The sequence below is a fragment of the Orycteropus afer genome, unplaced genomic scaffold (assembly GCF_000298275.1).
Source record: "Orycteropus afer afer isolate SDZICR_OR568_19922 unplaced genomic scaffold, OryAfe1.0 scaffold00140, whole genome shotgun sequence".
In the NCBI taxonomy this organism is placed as follows: domain Eukaryota; kingdom Metazoa; phylum Chordata; class Mammalia; order Tubulidentata; family Orycteropodidae; genus Orycteropus; species Orycteropus afer.
Window position 1 is genome coordinate 5,417,889 of NW_006921727.1, and position 26,529 is coordinate 5,444,417.

At 34.3% G+C, this 26,529-nt stretch overlaps 1 protein-coding gene across 1 annotated transcript in view; it reads left to right on the forward strand.

Annotated features, from left to right (window-relative positions):
* Positions 1-16,469: 16,469 nt before the first annotated feature.
* Positions 16,470-26,529, forward strand: part of BMP5 (bone morphogenetic protein 5) — a 194,033-nt gene continuing 183,973 nt past the window's right edge. The window contains exon 1 of the mRNA XM_007945618.2: positions 16,470-16,959. Coding sequence (XP_007943809.1) covers positions 16,470-16,959 — 490 coding nt within the window. The remainder of the gene's footprint in view (positions 16,960-26,529) is intronic.

The following is a 26,529-nucleotide window of genomic DNA, read 5'->3' on the forward strand; positions in this document are numbered from 1 at the left end:
ATCAGGATGCTATTTTAGAAGCTGCCTATCATACTCATGAGTACCTAAATCCAAACACAGAATTTTTAGGAAGATTTCAATTACACTATAAGGCATGAAAATTCTTAACTTAAAACGTTTTTGAGCTCTTACTGTTGGCTACCACAGAAAAATGTTCTGAGCCTTTCAAGCAATATTTGAGATTATAATAGTGGTGCTAGAATATTTGTTCTTGAAATCTGTTTGCAAATATAAATATAATTTGATACAAAGAATGTAAGTTCATTGAAGAGAAACCTAGTATAATTTTTTGAAGACATACCCAACAATGTCTTTTCATATTTCGTTTTCCTCTTCTTTTGGTGGTACATATGGGTAAATTCTCCAGATTTATCTTCCACTTGATTAATTTTCACTTTAGCTACATCTAATCTGTTTTAACTATTTAAATTTTTTTTTTGGTGACTACATTTTATATTTCTATCAAATTTTTGTTCTTTTATAAATCTTTTTGTTCTTTTTCTAATATCCATTGTTTTTTAAAAAAGAAAGAAATCTATTTCTTCTGTTGTCTCAACCATCATTTTAAAAATACTTTACATGAGATGGTTTTCACCTCCTGCTGTTTTATTTGATGACTCTTTTCAAAGCATGGAGTTTGTGGTTTTTGATTTTGAACTTCTTCTTGGTGGGATATGTTCGTTCCCTGGTAGAACACTATATGTGAACCTCAGTTGTTGAAATGATACTATGTACCAATGTTGTGTTTGTTCAATTGATATAAGCCTAGTTTTCAATTCTGGGCTTGGGGATTCTACTACTATGCTAAAGAAGAGCATAGTGCAATGCAGACTTTTGTTTTAAGTTTTAAAGGACACTTTTATTTTGTTTACTTAGCTCTTCAGGTTGAAGCAGATATCTTTGTTACTTCTTTCATCATTATCAAATCCAAAACCAAGCTCACTACCATTGAGTTGATTCTGACTCAGAGCAACCCCCATTGGATTTCCAAGGCTGTAAATTTTTATGGAAGTAGACTGGAAGTCCCATCTTTCTTCCACAGAGCCACAGGTGGGTTTGAACCACTAAACTTCAGGTTAGTTGCCAAATGCCTTAAGCACTACACAACCAGAGCTCCTTTCCTCCATCATTAGGGGTAGTTAACCTAAGGTACTTGACTGCTAACCAGAAGGCTGGTGGTTCAAACTCACCAGCCACTCCTCAGAAGAAAGATGGGGCAATCTACTTCTGTAGTGGTACTGCCTTGGCAACCCAAGGAGGGGTCCGTATGAGTCGGGTCTGACTTGACAGCACATACCAACAACAACAATTTATACCCTGTTTATCACTAACTCACCATTTCCCTACTCTTAACTTTCTATAGAAGTCTCAGGTTTAACATCTTACCTCACATTATTTCCAGATTTTCCAGATATGTGCATATCATTGTATGGACATTTGACCTGCAGCCCCTAGATATGTGACTATTTCTAAGTCTGATATTACCCCTGAACAGTTCATTACGGAGTTGTTTTATAAATTCTCTGGATTTATATTTCTTTTTTGTTGCTTCCATCTAGGGATTTCCTTTAGGCTTATATTATTGTTTTTATTATGTATTATTTACTGTTTCTATACTTTTGTAGTCAGAGGTACTCTTTGTTAATACAGTCTTCCAGGTAGCAGGAAATGGACTGGAAAACAAAACAAACAAAAGCAGCAATAGTATAATTTGCTATCAACTACTTCCTTTATTTGTCTTGTTTGATAAATCTTATTTACTCTTCCAATTCTTGCTATTTCTTGTTTTGTCCCTATGTTTGTACAGCCTCATCATTTCAGATGCTACTCTTTATCACTTCTCACCCACCAGTTAGTCCCTAGATATGTCTAGGCACCTATTTATCATTTTTCTTTTATCTTATAATTTACAACTGTATACATAAAGCACTTAGGAGCTCTGGTGGTGTAATGCCTAAGGCATGTGACTGCTAACCAGAAGGCTGGCAGTTCAAATCCACTCCTCGGAAGGAAGGTTGGGCAATCTATTTCCATAGTGATATTGCCTTGGGAATCCAAGGAGGGGTCGAGTCAGATCTAGCTCCGTGGCAGTGGGTTTGGTTTTGGTTTACATAAAGCACTTATAGGGTGAGAAGGCATAAATCCTTTTAGAGGAAAGAAATGCAATTAGCTCTTTGTTGAATTTTTGTGTGTCATTGCTAAATACTCTTCTTTAAGGTGGTGGTGGTTTGGAATAAAGAGAATGTAATAGCAATGTTCACAGAACAGCCTTAGGATATAAAAGTCCCTTTGTGTTTTTCATTACTAGGTCATTACTTGCCATTCTTTACAAAACATACAGGAAGAATTGTTTCCAGGTCCTAGGTTTAAGAGTTTTGGGACAAATTTAGCAAAGTGGAGCTAAAATACTAAAAAATAAAGGACTATAACTGAGAAGCAAAATTTAAAGATGAACATTTTCATACCAGGAGAGATAGGATTGATACTTCTGAAAGCTGAACATATTTCTTGGAGTTTTCATTGAAAAAAACTACAGTAAATATCTGTAACTTTAAAATTTATATAACCAAAAGGTGGCAGTGTTCCATTTATTTTCTAGAGGCATAATTATCACATGTATTTTGCCTTTAATCTATTTTTGCAAGAAATATTAAGCAATGTACTATTGTTACACGGACCAAAGAATAATTATGCTTGAGAAGAAAATTTGTTTTAAAAATAAGAGTAGTAAAGGGTTTATTGTATAGAATGCTTTAATAGGAGCAGACAAAAATTGAGACACTTTCATATCTAAGATGCCTTATTTTTTATTGGATTATTTCTTTGGTATTCTACTCTGCCTTGATGTTGATTGAGTCATTTTATAACACTATGTTAGCAGTGATTTATTTCCAAATATAACTAGTTAATGAGGGAAACAAGATAGTTTTTATGATCTTAGTAGACAATATATTTTTTTTTTATCAATATGCTTAAAAGTTTTCTTCAAGAAGCAAATAATAAACATTTATGACCACTGATAAATAGACTGAAAATATTCTTAAGTATATTCTTAAAGCTATTGGTATTACAATGAAAGCAAGTAAGATAACTGATTTGAAAAGATTTCAACCTCAAATCCTAAATCTGTTCCAAAATCTTAAATGAAAGCTTTCTTGAGGAAAACATTTTCTTTTACAAGTATATCCTGGCAAGAATTGACCTAACAGTCAATTATTATAAACAAAATCCAGGTTTCTTAATTAAAATACAAAATACTGGCTCTCCTACTTAGTCTGAAATAAGTTTGTCTTAAGGAGACTGCAATTATGGTGGCGCCTTCTAATGCCACTAATGGTTAGAGCCTGTCAGTGTTTGCATAAAAACCCATTTTTTCAGAGCTCTGCAACAGTGCTGTGGATTGTTGCTTCCTTAGCTAAAGGTTGGCATAACAGTCCTAAAACAGAAGTTTAGGGAACTTGTTTTGAGTTTGGTCTGAGCACTAAAATACTTTCATTTTTAATCTCATAAATGTGAGAAAAAGGTAAACTCTTCTGTTTACTATGATTAAAGTTTGAATTTAGAGATTTCATCTCTGTCCATCCAGTATATGTGAAAGTTACTAGTGGACTATTTGGAAAATAATACTCAATATAAATCAGTGACCTACTTGTAGCAATGTTAATTATAATTTTTTCAGAAAGCCTGTTTGTATTTGAATGATAGATATATTTAGTTGGTGAATCAAAATAAATTTTCTATAACTGATTTTATGAAAATGAGTAAATTTTATTTTCTTTTTTAATTGTCTGTGTTTGTGGCAAAGGCGTTTTAAATGACTTTACTCATTCCTTTAAAGCTCTTTTGCCCCCTAATTTAAGTAAAATTTCTAGGATAGAACAGGTTTGTCTAGTTTTTAATTTCACATTTCTCCATTCCCTTACCTCCCAGTTGACAGAATACAAGTGTAAAATTTTCTCTTTTAAGTCAGTGGAAGGAAAGCAAAGAATAAAAGTCATGTTTTCTATACTTCATATTCACATAATGGTTTTTCACTTCCATAGAGTAAAGTATTTATATACTTTACTTTCTCAAAGTATTTTTATAATTTGTAAGAGTGAAACAGTATATTTTCAGTTGAAGAAAACTGTTGAACATATTTCTAGATTCAACTTTGATACTGGTCACTTAGGTAGCTTGGCTAGTGGTGTTAGATGCCATGTTGGCATAAGAAAATGTCCTTTAGAAACATTAACATTTTGACCTTTTGTACATTAAATTGCAGAATGTATTTTGCTGAGTTGTTATTTTATATGGACATGCCACAATCATGACTTAAATTTCCTAGACTTTGATACTAAATTAGATAAGTAACAGCAAATGTAAATATTTATTAATGCTTTTTTAATAGTTATTGTTGTTCAGCCACAGCGACTCTAAGTGGCAGAATTTAGGGTCTTCATATTTTCCTATCTAACATATATAGATGGAAGATACACTTATCTTCCAAGTTTGTGATGAAATGAAATGCTTTTCATTATGTTCACGTGCAGAACTTGAATTGTTCAGTATGTCCCACTTACAAATTTAAGGTCTTGTGTTTAACACATTAAAACACATTTTTGACATTTTCGGGGGGAAAAAAAAAAGACATAGAACTGAATTAGTCAGGAAAAGCCTTACAAAAAAATATGTCTTGACAGAGTTCAGAAAAGAGAGAAGGACCAGGGCTAAAATGTGACAGAACAATATCATGCACATCAGAGTGGACAGAAAGCCAAACATCATTAAATTAGAAAACTCATCTTCTTCCCTAAAAACCTTTATAAAACATCTTACCATTGACAGATTTATTTCTTTTTTGACTGCTTTATTGGAGTATAATTTACATATTATAATGTACACTCATTTTAATTGTACAATCAAATGACTAATTATAAATCTACAGATTTGTGTAACCATCATCACAGCCCACTTTAAGGATATTTCCATTTTCCCCACAATTGATTATTTCTTAATGAAAGATACACTAGGGCATGGATTTTTGTTTGGCTTGTTCATCGATACATCTCTGGGGCCTAAAATAATGCCTGATATAAATAGGTGCTTACTAAATATTTCTGAAAACAAGTGAAAGGACTGTACTCAGCAGGGGGACATACGATGGGTAAGTAGAATGCCCTCTTCTCCAGGAATTGATCATGAAGTAGTGACATGTAATAGTAACCAATTGTTGCTGAGTTGATTCTAATATGTACTGAGCAGACAACATGTTTGCAGAGTAGAACTGCTCCATAATGTTTTCAAGGCTATGATTTTTCACAAGCACATCACCAGGTCTTTCTTTGGAGGTGTCTCTGGATGGGTTCAAACTGCCAACCTTTTGGTTAGTAGTCAACCGCTTAACCGTTTGCACCATTGCTCAAGGACTCCAATCTAATGTACTTCACATGTATTATTTCATATGTGCCAGGCCCTGTGTGAAGTCTTTTAAGTTTAATAATTTATTTAATACTCATAAAACCCTATGAGGTAGTAACTGTTATTATCTCCATTTTATAGGAGAGAAAACTAAGTCAGAGTGTGGCTACCCTGCTGGTAAATGTAGTGCCAGGACTGAAATTCAGACAATGTGGTTCCTGAACATAGGCCTTTAATCACGGATCTATCTTGTCTCCCCAGTTTTACTATAATAAGCTTCAGAGTGAGTCTTTCCCAAAATGTACTGGTTGAAGAGCAGTCCTAGGATATGTTTTGCAAAACTGTGATCTGTTTCTTAGATGAGTCCCTTATAAAATTTGTTTGGAAAATGCTGCATAGTAAAACTCCCCTTCACCACCACCACCACTAAACAACCTTTGTTTATTCGAAGTGTGCACGAGCATACTAAATGCTTTGAGGAGTCTCTTTGTAAAGATATACAACTTATTCAGTACACCTCTCAAAGACAGTGTTCTGGACAATACATTTGGCAAATGTTATCATAGTGCTCTTACATTTATGAAAGGATATTCACATATTGTGTAATTTAAGAATCATAGTCATTTCCTAAAGTAAATATCACTAATATTGTATTTTTTTAAAAAACGAAGAATCTTAGGCAGTAGAACTTAGTAAATTCTTTTCATATATAGCTAAATAAGAAGTAGCAGAATCAGTTCTAGTCCATACATCAATGCTCTAAAAGTGTAAAGGAAATGTGCCTGTTGTCAAAAAACAACATCTTTGCAAGCATATTACCTATATGCCTTGCACAATTCTTTCTCCCAGTAACCAAATATTCCTTACAGTGTAAAACTGAGCAGCTAACCTTTCCTCTCTTCTTCCTATCATTTTGAGAAGTTGATTTCCTTCCTTAGTGTTAATAGAAAACTAAGAGTGGTGTACTTTTTGTATTTTCTTCCTTGTGCCACTTGAGGAGCAGTTAATCAAGCCTGGTTTTGGCATTGCACTGGGGTACCAGGGAAACACATTTGAGAGGGACTGATAAAACAAGGAGGGGATATCTCCAAAGAAAGAAATGGTGCATATTCTTCAAGATGTTAGGAGATTGCATAGTAAGATAGCAGTTTAAAATCCCTGGCTTTGTCTAACTTTGTCCATCTGTAGACAGAACAACTTTCTTTTGAAGAATGATCGTTCCATAGTAACATTCTGAAGTCTTTTTCTTCCATGAAGTGATTAACAGATACACAAATACTGGGTCTGAGTTTGTCAGTATGTACCAACTGATGGGAAAGTTTATGAGACTCTCAATTCTGCTGTTCCATGCCATGAACACATGATAATAAGCTATGAAATACTTTAAGTTTTATGATGTTTTTTTATATACTTTTTATTTTTTTTCTTTATTTAGTAAGTTCAACAGCCTGGTGGTAAAGTTTTTTTTTCCCCCCCATTTCACGGAGGGAAATCTTAGATTCAGAAAGCTGACTCCTTCCCTTGTTGTTGTTGTTGTTATGTGCCATCAAACCCTAGCTACTCTTTATTTGTATGTCTTTAAAGTGACTTATTCAAGGCCATTCAGATAGTAATTGGGAAAAAACAAAACTTAAATCCAGTTTCCTTGCTGTAAATCCCATGCTTTTTTCTTACCCAGCACTATATTCCTCAAACACCTCTTGCATAACTTATGGAACTAGACAAAAATATAAACAAAGAAAGCTAAATTTCTAGTAAAGTTTAAGTAACAAGGTACAGTGAGTGCCTACTAAAAAGATTCAAGCATTCAGATGGAATATTTACAGAGAAAATAATATGTGTAGTCTAAAACAACAAGATTGACCCTCATGCCAGGTAGTTATTGGTTTTATCCTTTAAGTCATTATGAGCCAGTGTGTAAGGATGATTCAAACATCAGTTTGGTAGAGAGGATATTTTTCAGGCCAGGATAATTTGGGGCTTATAATTGTAGAGACAAGCAACAACAAAATCTGTAGATTTAGAACAGAAAAGTCCCAGAGTAGCAAAACTGTTGCACAATCCAATGGAAATAACTTTTTGTCACCCAGAGAGTACCTGAAAGGCTTGAGCAGTTGTGAGTGTTGACATTGGTTCCACTCTGTTTAGAAGATGTTGTCAGATTGGTCTTTGTATAATGAGTCTTCCCACTGATTTAAGAAACATATTTGAAAATACATTAAATGAGTAGTATACGTACATATGAGAAATCCCTGGCATACATTAGAAATTATGATTTGATTTAACTTTATTTCCTTAAAAACAGTTGGAATATAACACAAAATTGCTAAGTGTTACATTTAAAGAATTTTTCCAGCAAAGGCAGAAAACATCCTGAAAGACATTTTAAAGGACATGGTATTGAGTGATGTTGTATATTGGATTAGAGTCTTCTATTAAGAGAAGTGTGTCTCAGGCCGGAACATGAAAATGTTGAGAGTAATGAAGTTAATGCTTTGGACTCAAAGGTTAAGTATCCATTATGCTAAATATGGGCTGGCATCAGTTTATAATTTCAGGAGCTATTTAGGTTATTTTCTTGTATTTTAACTATGAGCCTGCATAGTTCATAGGTATTATTACTACTACTTTGTCCAGAAATATATAAAAGAAAGTTGTAAATGTTTCAAAAGGATATCTGCATCTGAAATCACTGATCTTCTAGAGTGGATTGATAGGCTACTACTATGTCTGTATCTACTTCCACAGAAGTAGTTTAAATGTAAAATGCATTTATCAGATGAGAAAAATACTGCTGTTTGATGTTATCATCACCTTGTTAATGAGCAGGCAGTTATAGAAAATACAACTGTTCTAGGAGAAGAAGAAAGAACAGGGAGATTAGGCTGGGGGAGGGAGGATTAGATCTCTCTCTGTAGGAAGAGAGAGGTGGTGAAAGGCAAGAGATAAAGAAAGCAGAGTTGCACACTTGAGAGTTTTAGATAAGAAAACTAGGAGGGATAAGGCTTTTAAAAATGGAGACACAGAGATAAAGAGTTTATTGTGAAAAGGAAGAACAAAGGATACAAAAAGAATTCAGGGTTTAGTTAAGAAGAGACAATCAATGGCTTTAAACATAGAAAATAACTGAAATGTAGGTAGAAAGTAGATCAAGTGCAAGGGATACACATTAGCACATTAGAAATACACATGCACATCTGAGGAACACACACTAACACACAGGAAAGAGGGAAAACTTCAGAATTGAGCAAACCCAGGGCGGGGATGGGATGGAGGACACCTCTTCTGTGAGTTCAAATGACTATCTTGTTTAAAAATTGAACTTTTATAAATTATGTAATGGAGGAAGCTTTGAGATTCATGTTATATTATAATTCAAGAAACAACTGCATATTAGAGAAAAGCGGACTGTGTAGTAAGCAGATACCACTTTGAGAAATGGATTTTCACTCAGTCTATGACACAGTAACACTTTGTATATAAGAAATTATTTTAAGCTTGGCATTAAAATCCAAATCTCTAAGGAAATTGTTCAAGGAACAACTGCTCATTGAATTTTGGAAAGCAAGGATATTTTATTTACTGCTATAGTAGATGCTGAGTAAACAGGAATTTAGTGTATAAATGGATACCAAGATTTTCTGGATGCAAACATTATATATTTGTTTAAATAACAATTTATTATATACCATGGAATCTTTGCAGCAATCAAGGAAAAATCAGACATTGTTCTAATTTGGAAACTTTATAATGATACTGAAACATACTGCTGTTATATATGTAATGATTTACACATCACCAAGACTACTTCTTAGGGGTTCTCAACTTTTGCTGTAATAACCCATATTTAAAAATACTGATTCCTGGGTCCCTCCAAAAAACTGGTAAAAGTGGAGTATGTCTCAGTGCTTGATCCCTCCTTTTGATTCTAATGTGCAGCCTGGTTTGAGAATCTTTGGGTTAGTGGACTATTCTGCAGTTTACAGCTTAAATATTAGCAATGGTTGTCCATCTTCTCCATTATTTGTTAGGTTTCCCCAGTGTATTGTGTCTCAGAAAACAACAGAGTTCAGCAAAATATTAATGAGGCCTTTGGTGACATATACATAAGTTATTTCTGTTGCTAATGGACACTATTTGTGAAATATTTGTAGATAGTTAGCTTCTAAATTTGTCCTAAAACTTTTGATGATAATTCTATGAAAAAAAAGGGAAAAAACCAGGTGTTTTGGAAAGGTAATACAACAACACAATATACTGCCGTGGAGTCAGATCTGACTCATAGAAACCCTTCCTTAGGTTTCCAAGGCAGTATCACTACAGAAGTATATTGCCCAACCTTCCTTCTGAGGAGTGGCTGGTGGGTTTGAACTGCCAGCCTTCTGGTTAGCAGTCACATGCCTTAGGTACTATACCACCAGAGCTCCCTTTGGAAAGGTAAGGCCATTTAATTACAGCATTACAGATAATAATAAGTATGCTATCAAGGCAATTTTACATTAGGTAAAGTAATTTTTAAATTTGCTTCAAATTGACTCATTTTGGATGTATAATGACTTGTGACATCCTAGTTCTTATTTTCCAGTGAGGATTAGCATTCTACTAATGGGAATTATTGGGGTAACTTGATTACCTTTCATTGAACTGTTACAGCTCTGTCGATTTTGAATTGGTCATTATCTTGGTAAGATACTTATAGAATCTACCATCTAAAAATATGAAATATACAAAAGCATAGGGCCAAAGATGCAGGGAGTCCCCATCTTCTGAACTGCTCTGACCCCACAAGAGGAGGACAGAATCACCATCAGTGGCCCAAGGCTTATTCCTGCAAGGCCAGACATGCTGCCTCCCTCCAGCCCTTTCCCCAACCCTGTCACCAACTGCTCCTCCCACAGCACTCACCACCTCTCTGCTGGATTTGATAATTCATTGCAGTGGCCACACAGAACTCAGGGATTATGGGGTTTATTAGGGAAGCAGCAGGCTACAATTCAAGTTCACCAACAATGCTCAGTCTCTGTCAGCCCGCCATCTCTCAGTCAGTCTCCCAGCAGTACGTGGCTCTTGGTGTCTCTCTCTCATCAATGCACATCTCTCAGTGTCTCTCTCTCAGCAGTGTGTGCCTTTCAGGAGCTCATTCTTCTCAGCAGCATGTCTTTTTCTTAGCCAGCAGTAAGAGAGACTCCTTCTGTCTCTAGAAGGGCCCCTTTTTGAGCTTGGTAGAGTGGCCAAACTAACCAATCCCAACACCAGAATTCTATATGCCTGAGAGAGAACAAACTTCCCAGAAAATTACTTGGTGCTACATGCAACAGAAATACCCCAGGTGGATAACTTTAACAATCAGGAGCTACTCAGTTGCTCATGCCAAATTCCTTCATGGAGTTTACAAAGACTTATGGCTAGAAAAGCCATACCAGGTAATTTCCTACACCGCAATAGGGTTAAAATATTTACTTTGGAACTCTCCAACATGCCTTTCTAAGTATCCCTTTCCATGCTCCAGGGATTCTCAGATGTCACTCATTCCATATCTACTCTATGTCTCATCTCTGTATGTATCTGATGAGCCTTAGAAGGTATGGTGTTAGTTGTTAATGTTTGTTAAACAATGAGTGTATCTAACTCTTTTTTCAGGGCTTCTTACATTGTAACACAGGTCAGAAAAACAGTAACACCAAAGCAAATTAAAAAAAAAAAAGTCTTTACAACTCAAAATAATGAGTATTAACTGACAAGAGCAGAAGTTGCTCATTTGGGTCAGGGTCACTTAAAATCAGTAGGCAGTCAATTAATTAGCTTTCCCTGTAGTAACAGACCAAGATAGTTTACAAAGGCCACTCTAATACTAATTCAAAAATTGGCAGTTCAAACCCACCCAATGTCATCTCATAAGAAAGTCCTGGCTATTTGTTTCCAAAAAGTCATAGCGTTGAAAACTCAATGGAGTTCAGTTCTACTCTGTACATATGGGGTTGTCATGAATTAGAATTGACTTGAAAGCAATTGGCTTAATTTCCTGAAATGTGATTCATTATATGATGCTTTTCCTTCTGAGTCATTACAGTTGTCTAGTATTGATAGAATTTTTTTCTTAGATTTATAACTATAGGATGAGCTATGTGATAATTAAGTTTCCTTATAAAAAGTTCCTTTAAGAAGTTAGTAGAGCCTATCTACTAAGGAATATAGCAATTTTTCAATTAGTGTGCCTGAAGAATCCTTATAACTATGCTTCCAGGAGCACAGCCCTTAAAAAAGTCTTTGGAATATTGTTTACCTTGGTTAAAAAATCAGTTGGTCAACAAATATTAATCGAGCAACTAATATGTACTGTTCTGTCACTGGTGATTCAGGACTGAACAAAACAGGCTCAGTCTTTACCTTCAGGCAGCTTGTGTTCTTGCTATTATCTTAAGAAGGCAAGTAAGAAGATCTCTACTGTATGTATCTGATGAGCCTTAGAAGGTATGGTGTTAGTTTTTAATGTTTGTTAACATTTAAACAATAATTTTATGCCCTGAAATGAAATGAAATAGTAATACCACATGATTTAAACTCATGAAGACAAGAACCTTATTTGCTTTTTATTGTTGTTGTACTTAATGTATTTAGCATATAGTAGTCATGTTGTAGACAATCAATAAATATTTTTGAATGAATAAATAATTCCAAAGGCAGGGTTATTGCATAAAGTTTTTAAATTTAAAAAATGCTTTACAAATGAGGATGTTCTTTTTCAGTAAGCTATATAACTGTTTAATGGTCAATCTATCTAATTATTTAAAACCTTCTGTCAATTTGGGTGACGGATAAAACATGTGGCCTAATAGTTCTGCAGACCAGACATCTTGGGGTCAGTTAGTTGGAGTCTATTTGTTAGGGATAATCCTTAGAATGGTATTTCATTAGCACCATTTTATTTTTAATGATTATGGGTTGGTTTATTCTCTCTAGAAGTGACTATTTGTGTATCAATGGTGATGATATAATAGAAAACAGCTTTATGAGCATGTAATAATATGAAGCATATTGAAAAATCCTCTGTTCACTTATGATTAAATAGTGTCCCCATCCATTAAAAATAATACCAAGCATCTCAAATGTGTTTGGTGACTGTATTTTATTATTTATTTCCAAGGCCTCCTTAACAACTCCTAATCAGATAAACAAAGAGTATAAACTGCCCACTATTACAATTGCTTCAGGTTACTGCAAGCAAATCTAAGTCAGATGGTGGTGTTGTAACACTACTCTGTCTACTATGCAAGCTGTATTCTCTGTTTATATGTAAGCTATTTTTTTGGCTCAAAAAAGTGAGTGAACTGAGTGCAGTTTAATATCACAGATGCTGCTCTGTTCTGCACTTGTGCATATATTGTGGGAAGATACTAGAAGGAGATATCTTCCTGAATTCTCCCACTGTTGCCAACTTCATCAACATTTTAAGTGCTCTCATCTTCTCCCTTGACTCTGATTTCCCCCAACAAACTCTAAGATATCTTCTGTTTAAGAGTGTTATGATCATATTCAAATGATTTTGAATTATTTTCCAAACCTGAGGAATGTAGATTTCCTAATAAATAAATATCCATTTATATTGTGTATCTAACTCTTTCATTGCAGTCCTATCTATCCATTAGGATTGTTTGTTACAAGGGCAAAGCACAATACAACAACAAAAAAAAAGAAAAGTGAAATAGAAAGAAACTTCTAGAACAAAACAGACTTACCAAATGCTTCTGATTTCTTTTGAAGAAATCCTTCCCTCCCCTGAAAGGCTGGAGAGAAAAATGGAAGGAGTTCATTGGGCACAGTCTGAATACATATCCATGGTCTAAATGTGTTCAACTGTAGGGAAATTTTAGTGAGAAAAAGGAACAGAAAGAAAGACAGTGGAGAAATGCTTCTTTCATGGATTCAATCATCCCAGTTTCTCATCCAAAGGTCGCATATTAATGTATATCCCAAGCAAATAATATACTGTAAGAGATGGATTTTTATAAAGCTCCTCTTCTTGAAATATACTTATCTTCCGGAAGAGTTGTGATGCTTTGGGTTTTTCTCCTGTCCCTTGCATTTTTCTTTCTAGCATATGCTTATTCATTATGTTGAATGCCTTATATGACTTTTAAATAAATGCTCTGAAATTTGCAATGTTTTTACCTTGTAGTTGTGAAATGCTCCATCTTTCAAATTGCACTCTCATGTTTAGTTACGTATCTACCTGGAAATCCAAAATAATGTGGTAAAATGCATTTACTTTTAATAGAAAATGAATCTTTTTGTTTAGTGGTTAGCATTTCCCCTTTATTTCTGGCAGATTTTTCTTCTTTATTTTTTTTCTTTCATTGCACATGTTGATCTTTTTGAAAAAGGAAAGTTTGCCAAATTTAGTCTGACTTAGAAGGGAAGGTGGGAGGAGGGTAGATACTAAAAAATCTGACCAAGAAGACTAGCAACTGATTCCTAATATAGAGGTAGGCTATTTGCCTGGTTAAGCAATTAAATTACAATTACACTGATTGATATTATAAATCATGCTTTGGGAAAATGAGTTTTTGAGACTCGAGACACCTAGACTCATTTTTATTTTTCACGTGTACCTCAGGAAAAAAATCAGCACATATGGAAGATAATAAGAGTTGTTTCTTCCTCTAATGTGGCCAATTTTTACTTTGTAACTCTGTGCGGTGCTCTAGAGACATGAAGCAAATTTATAAACTTGGTCATTTATTTTAAAATATAGGCGGAAACTGTGGTCTGCATTTTCTGAGATATGTTTTATAAATTCAGAGAAGCTTTTTCTCTCAAAGCACTGGTTTTGAATCTGTATTGGTGACCAAAAATTCTTGCTTTGGTTTAGATACTAAATCACTAATTTCAAGAATGTTAGTAATTTAAACTATTTCTTGTTGAAACTGTATTGCTTCACTTACTTTCAACCTGTTCCACTAACATTCATGTCATATCTAATTAATAGAGGCATTCCCTGTATTTCAGTATTTTGGTCTGATTGTGTGGCATTCTACGTGGCTTTTAACAGAGAATGTTTAGTAGGGCAAATATTAAACATCATCATCAAGTATTAGTGGAATGACTTTGTATAACAAAAATATTGCATGCAATATGATTCTGTGAGCAACTATCTTGCTATCATCAATAAACTGAAGCAGTGTGAGAAGTATGACTTTGCTTTAGAACACTCAGGGAATATTTTAAAAGAAACTAAATAAGAAACCAGGTACCTTTACGTAGAGTAAAGGAAAAACATTAAAATTTCATAATTGTTCTGGAATTTGCTGGATAAATCTACATTGGTATCAGAATACTATTCCAGACAATGAAAGTACTGTGAGTCCTAAGGTTAAGTCAGAGCTTGTAAGGAAAGTTATAGCTGCACAAAAGCATTGTAGACATCCAAATTTTAAAGGCATTAAACATTAAGGATAAGCACATACTTTGCTCATTTCCTTGGATTAAGCATAGCATTTTAGAAAGGTGTGCACTTTACCCATTATACACATCAAATTTTAAAAACTCAAATCTCAATCTTCATGTAGTCATGAAGAATATTTGACTTGTGTTTACTTCCATGGGTTGTAAGAAATCAAAGTACTGGGTACAATTTATGGGAAATATCTAATTTGTAAAGCTGTTTATATTAAACTGAAATGATTTGAAAGTTAAGAATTGTCATGCTTCATTTTAGGTATTTGCATGTCAACTGTACTGATCTAATATGAGAAACATGAATATGCTTTTCTGCTTAAAATTTCAATATTTAAAGACTCTTAAAGCTAGGTTATCTAATTATCCTTATTAAATTATCATAACTATTGCTTTGTAGGCTATAATATATTTAGTATTGATTATTTCTTTAATTTATTCTAAAATGATATGGCTGCCATTAAGAAACAACAAAGTAAACTCAATTTACAACTCCTCCTTTTATTTTTTAAGAAGTAAACTTTAGTGACTTGTAAAAACTAGAAAGAGTCTCATATATGGAACTGAGACATATCATGTTAATTCTGCCACAAACTGAGACTTAATATAGAAGTATATTAAATGTGTGCCATTAATTGGGGGGGGGGATCTGAAAGAGTGCTATATAAAATGGATGGCAAAATTTTCAGTCAGCTATTTGAAAACTGGGTCCCCTCACACCTAGAACTTATATGCCCTGTGCATCAGTGTGCTATGTTAGACACGTAGCTAAACATTGTAAAAATGGAGATTTTTCTGGTAGCAAAAGGGTTAAGTTCTTTTTGCTTTACCAGTTTCAAATTACAATGAGAAGCCTCTTCTTTCCCAGCAGGGTTGTGCTTACATTACTCTTTAGATCTCTCTTGAAGAGGGCTGGTATATTTGTGCCTGCTGGAGGTGGAATTCACAGTAAGAAGGAGAAAGGGATTGAATGGATTTACAGGAAGGTTTTCAAGTAAATTCAGGCAAACACATTTACTTGAATAGTACAACCTTGAGTCTTACTTTACACTAAGACGGCACAAAAGATGTGAAAGTTATCACCAAGCTGCCGGACAAATATATATTCCAACACCAAGGTGCAGATCAGCATAGATCTGTGATTCAGAAATCAGGATTTGTCTTGGAAAAAGCTCAATGGTTGAGAAGAACTCAAGAGCAAGTGAAGATAACTTTGGGAACTACAGTTTATCAGAAGATCAACTTTTGTTTATTCAAATACCAAAGGCCTGATTACCATAAATCCATATAGGAATGCATAGGTCATCTGATCAAATAATATTAGCCGTCTTCTGCTACATCCATGCAGCAAAAACTCTTAACAACTGTGGATAATTGGAAATACGAGTTTCAGCTTTCTTAGAAATAACTACTCTTGACACATTCCACAATATTTAAAATAGGACAGGAAAATCAGTGAGGATGTTGTATTCAGAAATGTCACTGTCATGAAGAATAGGTAAATTTGTTTTTTCTGCTACTGGGAAAGTGTACCTCCTAGGAATTTAGGCTTTTTTTTTTTTTGGTAAAGAGGATAAGAAGGACTAAAAATACTAACTTTTCCTTTTTGGACAAAAATGCATCTGACTGTGTTTTTACTTAGGGGTATTGTGGGTTTCCTCTGGAGCTGCTGGGTTCTAGTGGGTTATGCAAAAGGAGGTTTGGGAGACAATCATGTTCACTCCAGTTTTATTTATAGAAGACTACGGAACCATGAAAGACGGGAAATACAGAGAGAAATTCTCTCTATTTTGGGTTTGCCTCACAGACCCAGACCATTTTCACCTGGAAAGCAAGCGTCCTCTGCGCCTCTCTTTATGCTGGACCTATACAATGCCATGGCCAACGAAGAAAATCCTGAAGAGTCAGAATATTCAGTAAGGGCATCCCTGGCAGGAGATACCAGAGGGGCAAGAAAAGGATACCCAGCCTCTCCCAATGGGTATCCTCGTCGCATACAGTTATCGCAAACGACTCCCTTGACCACCCAGAGTCCTCCTCTAGCCAGCCTACATGATACCAACTTTCTGAATGATGCTGACATGGTCATGAGCTTTGTCAATTTAGGTATGTCCTCATTTATTTGTTAATCTATGTTATTACAAAGGGGAAGTTTTCCTAATGGTAAAGTAGCTGCCTGGTAGGTGGTCATGTTTATATAAAGTCATTTTCTATAACTCTCCTTTCCAGCTTCTGTTTCCTTTCTTTCATTGATGTAATGTAAGACCTTGCCTTAGGCGACAAAGTCACATATACATATATATGTATTTTAATGTGAAAATCTAAAATTACACATTAAGGTTTGAATAAATTTGAGTTTTTTTTTTTTTAAATCTTGTTAAACTTTCAACCTTACTTAAACATAGAAATAAATAGCCATCTGGAAAAGGGAAATTCATAAGAATAGATATGTTATGGGAAAAATTAAAACTGAAAAAAAAACCCCAAACATGTAGAGATAGAAAAGTAAAAGTTGCATTTTGAACCTTTTTTGTTGTTATTAATTTGAAGAACATATAACTGTATATTTACATGCTACTTAAGTGAGTTTTTCAAACTCTCCATTAGGGGAGGCAACTACTGTGAAAATATTGATGTGAAATTAACTAAAGTAAAATAATACTATAAACGATTATTATCCAAGAATTCAAGAAAGAATTCTGAAATTCTACTAAAAATATTTTAGAAATGAAGTTTCAATCTAGCATTTCTTAACTGTAATGATTAAAATGTGCCTTTACCTATTTTATTTTTTTTGTCAGGCAAGAGAAATATAAAACATAGTCTGAAGGTCTTTATTTATGAAAAATTTCCTTTTTTTTTCATAAAAAGTTTGATTGAACATTTTGGTAATTAGCAATATTTGCAGAGAATAATTTTTAAAATTATTTTTTTCAGTGCTGGAATTTTTATGATAGTTTAAAAATATTGATAATATTTTTGAACAAACTTGAAATAGTAAACCATATTTATACAATATCAGTGACCAGTGTTCCCTCTTGTAATAATATTGAGGAGCTTACCAATTTAAAATGATTTTATAAAGGCAATAATTTTTTAAATGTTGCAGTAGAAACTGAAGGTGAAAATTTACTATCTTCAGACATATTCAGGGATAAATAACATGGAATGCATTTTATTATTGAAGACTAAATAATCCATCAACAAATTTAACCAACTAGGAAGAATTGAGAAACTTTTAAATGTAAGAACTTTTAAAACTTTATTTTAAAAATTCAATCTGCTTTGACTTACAATTGACATGTTTTATTTTACACTTAATTAAATACTTCCTCATATAATATCTCAAAGGAAATAATCTTTGAAAAGTCAGATAACAGCAAATCCTAATAATATATGGCTGCTTTTATAAAACATGTTGCTTAATATGCTCTGCTCATTTGCTTTTAGCAATCCTAGTATGAAGGATAAGGTGCATAATAAATCATGTTTCATGTTACTAGCGACAAAGCTCTCATTATTAAGTTTTAGTAAATCATCATTAGTTGCACTAATCAGGTGTCCCCAGGCCTTTTCTCCTCTATATAATTAACAGGCTTCTTATGGAACTTTTAAAACATTAAAATATTAGCCTAATTCTAAGTTGGTTTAAATGTTTTATCTTTGTTTGTGTTATGCAAATGTGGCTCATGGTACAATTTACTTTGTAGCATTTCTAAAGTATTATTCGATAATTTAAGTTCATTTCCCCAGTTTAACAGAAAAATTCCCTTCTAGCATAATTTGCATATTCATAAATCACTGAAAAATCATTTCAGATAATCTAAAATCTACAGAGAAGAATGTATTTATTATATACTTTAAAAAAGCAATAGCTCAGTCATGAATTGCTCTTACCAATATGTTTTATTGTAATTGAAATATTTTGATAATTCACAAGAAAAATGTGGGGCTTTTTTTAGAAAAGAAGTATGATTTTACATGTTTGCTATTATTTTCATAAATTTATACAGAGTAAGAAAATAAAAAAAAATAATAAAGAATTTTATTTAATGGTTTCTAGAACACATTTTTCTCATTACAGAATACTTATAATATTTAGATCAATGACATTTTGGATGTATCTGTTTGCATTACATTAACAAACTAGTTTATTATTAAGTATATATGAATATATTTGTTCAATTTACAATAGAAACAATATGGGACATAAGCTTCAGAAGACTTTATTTTTATTATGCTGGAACTGCTCTGTGATTTATCCTCAATAGCAAAATATATATTTTCTTTTTTATTTAATATTTGCAAACTAAATGTCTCAAATGATACAGAAAAATTGATTCTGATGCTAGATAAATTTCTCCTAGTAGTCTCTGAGGAAAATTGAACCACAGTTTTATCATCCTTAGACTACATGTTCTCTAATATACCCAAATCTTGGAATTAATCACTACTTACTAAATTCTTCTTGTATTCCTTCCATAATAAAATAGATCACAACATACTCAGAAAAGGTCCAAGTGTAATATCATTATTAACCTACACTTAGAATTTCTGTGCTTTTTAATGTAACATTCATTACCTACAACCTGTTTCATGTCCTACTAAGAACCAAGAGGATCTCACCTTATTTTTTTAGTGACTTAAAGGATATGCATGTAATGGGGACTAACTGCAAATGAGTCAAATTAGCAATAGACTAGGGATTTGTATAGGAAATTACCTGGATATTTAAACATATGCAAAGAATCTGTTGACATGTCTCATAATAAAATGAATTATACAAACAAGGTCTAATAGCATCTTTCTCTTTAAGTACACGGTGTTGTTGATATTTTTAAGTCAAATAATGTACTTTCTGCAAGTATCTTGTCATTAAAATTTTTCTTTTCTAACATAAATATTGCTCATAATGAACAAGTAAACTTAGTTCAACCTATAGTGAACCATATTTACCAAAATAGCTATTTCCTAAAATTTAGGTGAGACTTGTTTTGTGTTCATAAGTGAAAAATAGATGAAAATTTATTGAAAGGAAAAATAGAATGTAAATAAATTACCTCAAGGCCAATGTAGACATCTACATATGGAACTACATATTATTTTGACTTTTAAAATATGCTAGTGATTTGTTCACTTTGAAGAAACAAATGTTAATTATTAATTGTGTAAAGAGAAACTTTCCGCTTTGCTATGTTCATTACTCTTAGACCAACTTTGTCAGTCTCATAGGATCTGGCTTTTAGAGATTGACTTCTCTGTTTTGTGCCTAAGACCGTTGAATATCAGTAGAATTTTTGTTTAGTTGATACCACATTATTTTGTTAGTGATAAAAATATCTTTCTGGTAAATCTTTTTCTTTTTTTCTCTTTCAAAATATTAAGGGCTAGTTTATACATCAAATACCTATGTCAATAAAAGGAATGATTATAAAATTTGCTTGAAATATTTCAGGATAGCTTTTTACATAAACATTTAGTGCATTCCTATGATCTTTTAATTAGAAGTCAATTTTCACTTGATTACTTGGTTACAGTATAATTTAAATGACATAATATTATAGACATTTTAGAAGAAACTATAATAAAACAGTAAAAATAGGAGATTTACTGTTATTCATTGTACATATGATTTTCTTTCAAAAAGAACAACTTTGGTATTAATGGTTTTTGACTTCTTGACCATTTGGTTTGGTGAAAAATGATTTTTTATATATTTTTCAAGAATACATATTAATTCTCAAGCATAAAAGTATACAAATGTCTTGCTTACATTTTTCATAGTTTATAACAATATATTTAGCTTGTTAGGTATGAAATAGAAAAATGCCTTCAAAAACTTGAAATTGAATTAAATGAAAAATTTAAAATTATACTCCTTTTCCCCTATTTCACCAAATCATTAAACTCTCCTGGTACTGAAAAAAAAAAAAAATACTGCTTAGATCCTCACATGACAAATTTGAAAGACATCATTGATATTTATTATTGCTTTTGGCTTACTCAAGAGCCCAGTTGAGAGGAATTTATATACAGATCTACCTAAAGATGCCTATCTATGTAGTCTCTCCAACAGAGTTCTTAACACTTGTGTAACATAAACACACTCATAAACACATGCAAGATTTTTTTTGGGGGGATGGGATGGTAGAAAGGTGATCTAAAGCCATTATAGTATATATTCATGAATCATGACTTGCATAACAAATGCTAAATTAGGTAAAACAGCAATCGTTCTTTAAAATTTGTCTCTTGTGAAGAAAAAGAGGTCTTTGGGGGCAGAGACCTTATTCTCTCTTCTTTCAGCAACCTCTTACATCAGAAACATGACCAAAGGGAATCTTGCTCTCCTTGAAAGGTACTTTATTGTCAAATTACTGCTATGGTTTCCAGAGATAGTTGTAATCGTAGTTTAATTAAAAGATTATGAAAGTTCACATGATCAGACACAAATGCCAATTTTCAAAGTTTAATAAGAAGCAACAGCTGGGAATAAGAAAGTCCGATCACACAGACTAGAAAGATTTGGGACTACCTCATCCACCCTGTCCAGTTCCTTCCCTTACATTTTTATATTTTTCTGTAATATCAGCACCCACCCACCCCACCTCCACTAACATCCTTTGGTCTTTTCTCCTTAGCTCTGTGGTCTCTGTAGCCCCAGGCTGCCTTGGCACTCCTATCCTTACTGCTCCCACCCTCCCCAGGGTCTTCCTTTGGTCCCAGTTTCCTCATTGCTAGAGGCTTGGATGAGCTGAAAATCAATTAGTTACAGTTTGATCATTTAGGTACAGTCTCCTATTTTCCTCTCTAGTTGAGAAGGAAAAGGTTATGAGGTGCCAATTGCAGCCTCCACCCACTAGGAGAACAGCCCCCCAGGGGATCAGAACTGCTCTGCTGTTGCCATCCCCTGTAATTGTTTCCCACTACCCAGCCTCCTTTGCCTCCTCACCTCTCACTGAGGATCTCATTCATAGAATTTAATGCTTTTGTCTGCACTATTTTATAAAATAATTAAAATTTAGAAGGGGAAATTTAGGAGAAAGTGAAAAAAGAGAGTATAACATTGAATAATAATAACACTAATCAAGCATGTGATTCCCTTTTAGTTTATAAAAAGCTGTTGCAAGTATTCTCTTTATTTGATTTTTATGTCATCCCTCTGAAGAAAGTATTATTTCTTTTTTTAAGTTGAGAAGAGATGATGAATGAGGACAAAGAGATCAGAACAGTTGGAGGCATAGGACAACAAGAGTGATATATATAGAGAAAGAAAAGATGGTTTAAAAAAGTATTTGAAACAAACAAAAAATGAATGAGATGAGTCAGTAAAGGTTGGTCTTTGAGTTGTGCAGATGGAAGGCGTATTGGGAAATCCTCAGTCTACCTCATACTGACACAACAGCTAATTCTACATCCCTAACCACATCAGCTCCAGGGGAAAACCCTTTCATCCTTACACACTAAAATACCGAAGTGGGGGGAAAGGGGTGGGGAAGACCGCTCAGCATGTGGACAAGGAGCATACAGACTGGGCTACTCACATTTACAGTCATAAATAATGTAGTAGCTCAGCTTTTAAAAACCACAGGTTAAAGGAAGAGGCTGCCCTGACGCACAGAGAGGGGTTGACATCAGAGGAGCCACTGAAAGGACTGGAGTGAAACAATGAATCCCCTTGTTCTCAGTAATATTTATGAGTGCTTCTTTGCACCTTAAGTTCATATTTTATTGGCTGGGCTGTGGGCTTTCCCCATTTGCTCATCTCTTAAAATAATACCCTTGGCTAAGATATTCTTTAAAACATACCCATTAACCCTGACAACCAGCTCATTTATTTGGGGGTAAAAGAGATTTGCTGTGATTTTGATGTCAGATTGGGATGTTTAAGATCCAGCTCACAGAGTGAAGTCAGTAAGATAAAAAATAATGGTGCAAGTATACACCTGCTTTTTTCAGCGATGTTTAAAAGAATTTACTTAATCAGGGAGTAAATCCTGATTTGTATGAGTCTTGGCTAAATGGATGTAGGCATACCGTAATCTAAAAAGGTAGAAACAAAATCTGTAACCATTTTCAGTGTCTAAAATGAGAAAAAGTACTTATTTGTATGTTAGTAAGAAGGATCTTTACTGTTTCATGGAGAAAAGAAAAACATCATTGGTTTTTACATTAGCAGATACAACTCTGTGTTTTAGAAATAAATGAACCAAATAAAGTTATCTCAAAAAAATCCACTGTCATCAAGTTGATTGCAACTCGTAGCAACCCTATAGCACAGAGTAGAACTGTCCCATAGGGTTTTCAGAGTTGTAAATCTTTACAGAAGCAGATTGCCTTATCTTTCTCCCAAGAGCAGCTGGTAGGATCGAACCATTGACTTTTTGGTTAGCAGCTGAATGCTTTAACCGTTGCACCACCAGAGCTCCTTAAAAGGAAGCAGCAATGGCTCCCCTTGCCTTCAAGTCAATTCTGACTCATAGTGATCCTACAGGACAGAGTAGAACTGCCCCATAGAGAATCTCTTAGATATTGTTATTTAATTACCTTGTGAAAGTAAATGATAACAATTTTTATTGTTCTTGTTGTTAAACAGCTTTACTAGAGTTTTAGTTGTAAGAAAATTGTGAAGAAGGGTCAGGGCTAACAGATGTAACTCTCATTTAGATTTTTTTCAGGACTTTGAAACCTGTCAAAATCAGCTATTCTTATGGAATCATTATATGAGAAGTTCAGTATTATATGTTGAGTACAGATTTTCTGTCTCTGTTTTGACCTAGGTTTAGCCTTCCTATGTAGAAGACACAGTCTTTGCAGAATCTTAGGCCCATGGCATATTACTGTTCAAATGGCTCTAAAGTTTAATTATAAGTTTAATTGCTTTCTCCTCTGTGCTTCTGTAAATGGAGAGTATTAAAGAGGAAACAAGAATGACTGGATTGGAATTCCAGATTCTACACTTACTAGCAATGTAGCCTCAGACAAGTTAGTTAAATTCTCTGAGCATTCAGTCCTCAACTAAAAAAAGTGCAGATAATAATAGCACTTATCTCACTGGATGTTGGAGGATTAAACTAGTTAGTATGTGTAAAACTTTAAGAACAGAATTTGCAACATAATGAGGCCTCAACAAATGGTTATTTTTGTTATTAGGAAGTACCTTCTTGGTGCAAACAGTTAACAGTCTAGGCTGCTAATTCAAAGGTTGAAAGTTCAAGTCCACCCAGAGACACTGAAGAAGAAATCCCTGGCAATCTCCTTCTGAAAAATCAAGTATTGAAAATCCAGGGAGCACTCTGACACACATGTGGTCATCATGGTCAGAATCATTAGATGGTAACTAGTTTTATTGTGGGTGCTCTGGTAGCGTAGTGCCTAAGGCACTTGACTGCTAACCAGAAGGCTGGCCGTTCAAACCCACCAGCCACTCCTTGGAAGGAAGATGGGACAATCTACTTCCCTAGTGATACTGCCTCGGAAACCCAAGGAGGGGTCACTATGAGTCGGGTCCGACTCGATGGCACATAACAACAACAATAACAGTTTTATTGTTGGTGGAGTTGTATTAGTGTTCAACATCTGGACCATATTTGCAGGTCCAGCTGCATAACTGGTGGGGTCCAGTATGAAATGAAAATATAGAGCATCTTGTTCAAAAATTATTAAGAATTTCAAGATAGTGGCAGTAGAGTATTAGACCAAGCATTGGCCCTTCTGAGTGTGGGGCTTTGTGTGACTACATGGTAATGTATCCATGAAATCAGTCCTGCATATTTGATTATGTGTTCTGAGATTACGAACTAAGTCCTGTTGTTTTTGTTTGGTGATGTTGAGTCAGTTCCTACTCAGTGATCCTGTGTAGAATACAATAAAACACTGCCCAGTCCTATGTGATCCTTACAATCGTTGCTATTCTTGAGACACCCCCTCCTTTTTTTTTCAGAAGTAGATAATTAAGTCCTTCTTCCTAGTCTGCCTTAGTCTGGAAGCTCCACTGAAACCTGTCCACCGTGGGTGTCCCTGCTGGTATTTGAAATACTGGTGGCATAGCTTCTAGCATCACAGTAGCACACAAGCTACCACAGAACAATAAACTAACAAATAACTGGTAATAGCTGGAATGTGGAGCCATGTCCTAGTTAACCTTTTTATCCTCATTGACATATTGGAGTTCCAGAAGGAAACAGAGCATGCACAAATTGAACAATGTTAGGAGAATTTCAATAAGGTATGTTTACAATATTGGGGCAGTGTTTTTAGGCCAAACAAGGCATAATGCAGTACTCTGGACAACCCAAACCAACAAAAACCAAACTCACCGCTGTTGCGTCAGATCCAACACATAGCGACCCCTCCTTGGGTTTCCAAGGTGCTATCGCTACGGAAGTAGATTGCCCAACCTTCCTTCCAAGGAGTGGCTGATGGGTTTGAACCGCCAGCCTTATGGTTAGCAGTCAAATGCTTTAGGCACTATACCACCAGAGCTGCAACTCTGGACAACAGGGGAGTCTTAACTCCTCTGGTCAGGGGCAGAAAGTGTTAACAGAAAACCCAAAAGAGAACTCTATGGGAAAGTGCCTTGACAGGAACTGTGGTCTTTGGGAGAGAGATGCCATGAAGCCAACTCCTGGAGACTCACCAGGGAGGGATATCTAGGAATAAATACCTAGACTACACTTTTTCTTCAGTGTCTCCTGTAGGCTGATCTTCACATAAAGCCCATTGGTATAGCTCATAAAAGTTAGCCTCTTGGTGCAGATATCTGAGTGGAAAAATGTGGAGAGTGGATAGAGAGGCCCAAACTGAAAATATTTGCCACAAATGGATAACTTAATATTGGATGTGTAGTTTAGAAGTGTTCCAGAACCACTTTGATTTCAGTGCAAATTACTGATACATATGTTAACTTTTGTCTTGATCAATGTTTTGTACAATTATTACAATAATTGTAGTTATGACAATAATTACAATTATTACAATAATAATTATTACAAGAATAATAATTTAGTTTAAGAGATGATTGCTTCACAAATTGGTGACATAAAGTGATAAAAATGTTGAAAATATTCTTACATAGTGTATGGGTCAATAATTTTTGGCTGATATATTACAACTCTTTTAGATCAGACTGAAATTCAAAAGACAAACCAAGACAATGGCACTTTCAGAGAAAATGCTAATAGTAGACTGTAACTGCCAATCAAAAAATTCAGCAAGGAAAGCACAAGAAGATATGCAAATATGTAGAGCAATCTTTGCCAACAGCATAATTTCCAAATATGAACAGCAATATAATTTTTAAATCTTTAAGCCTATTTATTCTCAATCCTCTGTCATACTTCCTGAAATGATCCATGATGGCATGTTAAAGCTTTTTTGAAGTCTGAGTGGAATCACAGGATATTTTCCCATGTAGTGTTCAACATTCCACAGTTAATGTTGCAGGCAGAAATAATGTTAGGTTGATGTAAATTGAGATTTTTTTGTCCTTTTCTTTGCTACCTTTACTTTCCTCTGGCAGAGTTCCTGTGTCAAAGAGGCAGCATTTAGTGGAGGAGCAGGTATGCCTGCTATTTAGTTTTCATAAATAACCAACCACTAAGCCTTGAGGCCAGTCATCTCCCTGCCTTTTAATCACAAACAAGTATTCAGTAGAACAGCTCCTTTCTAGTATCA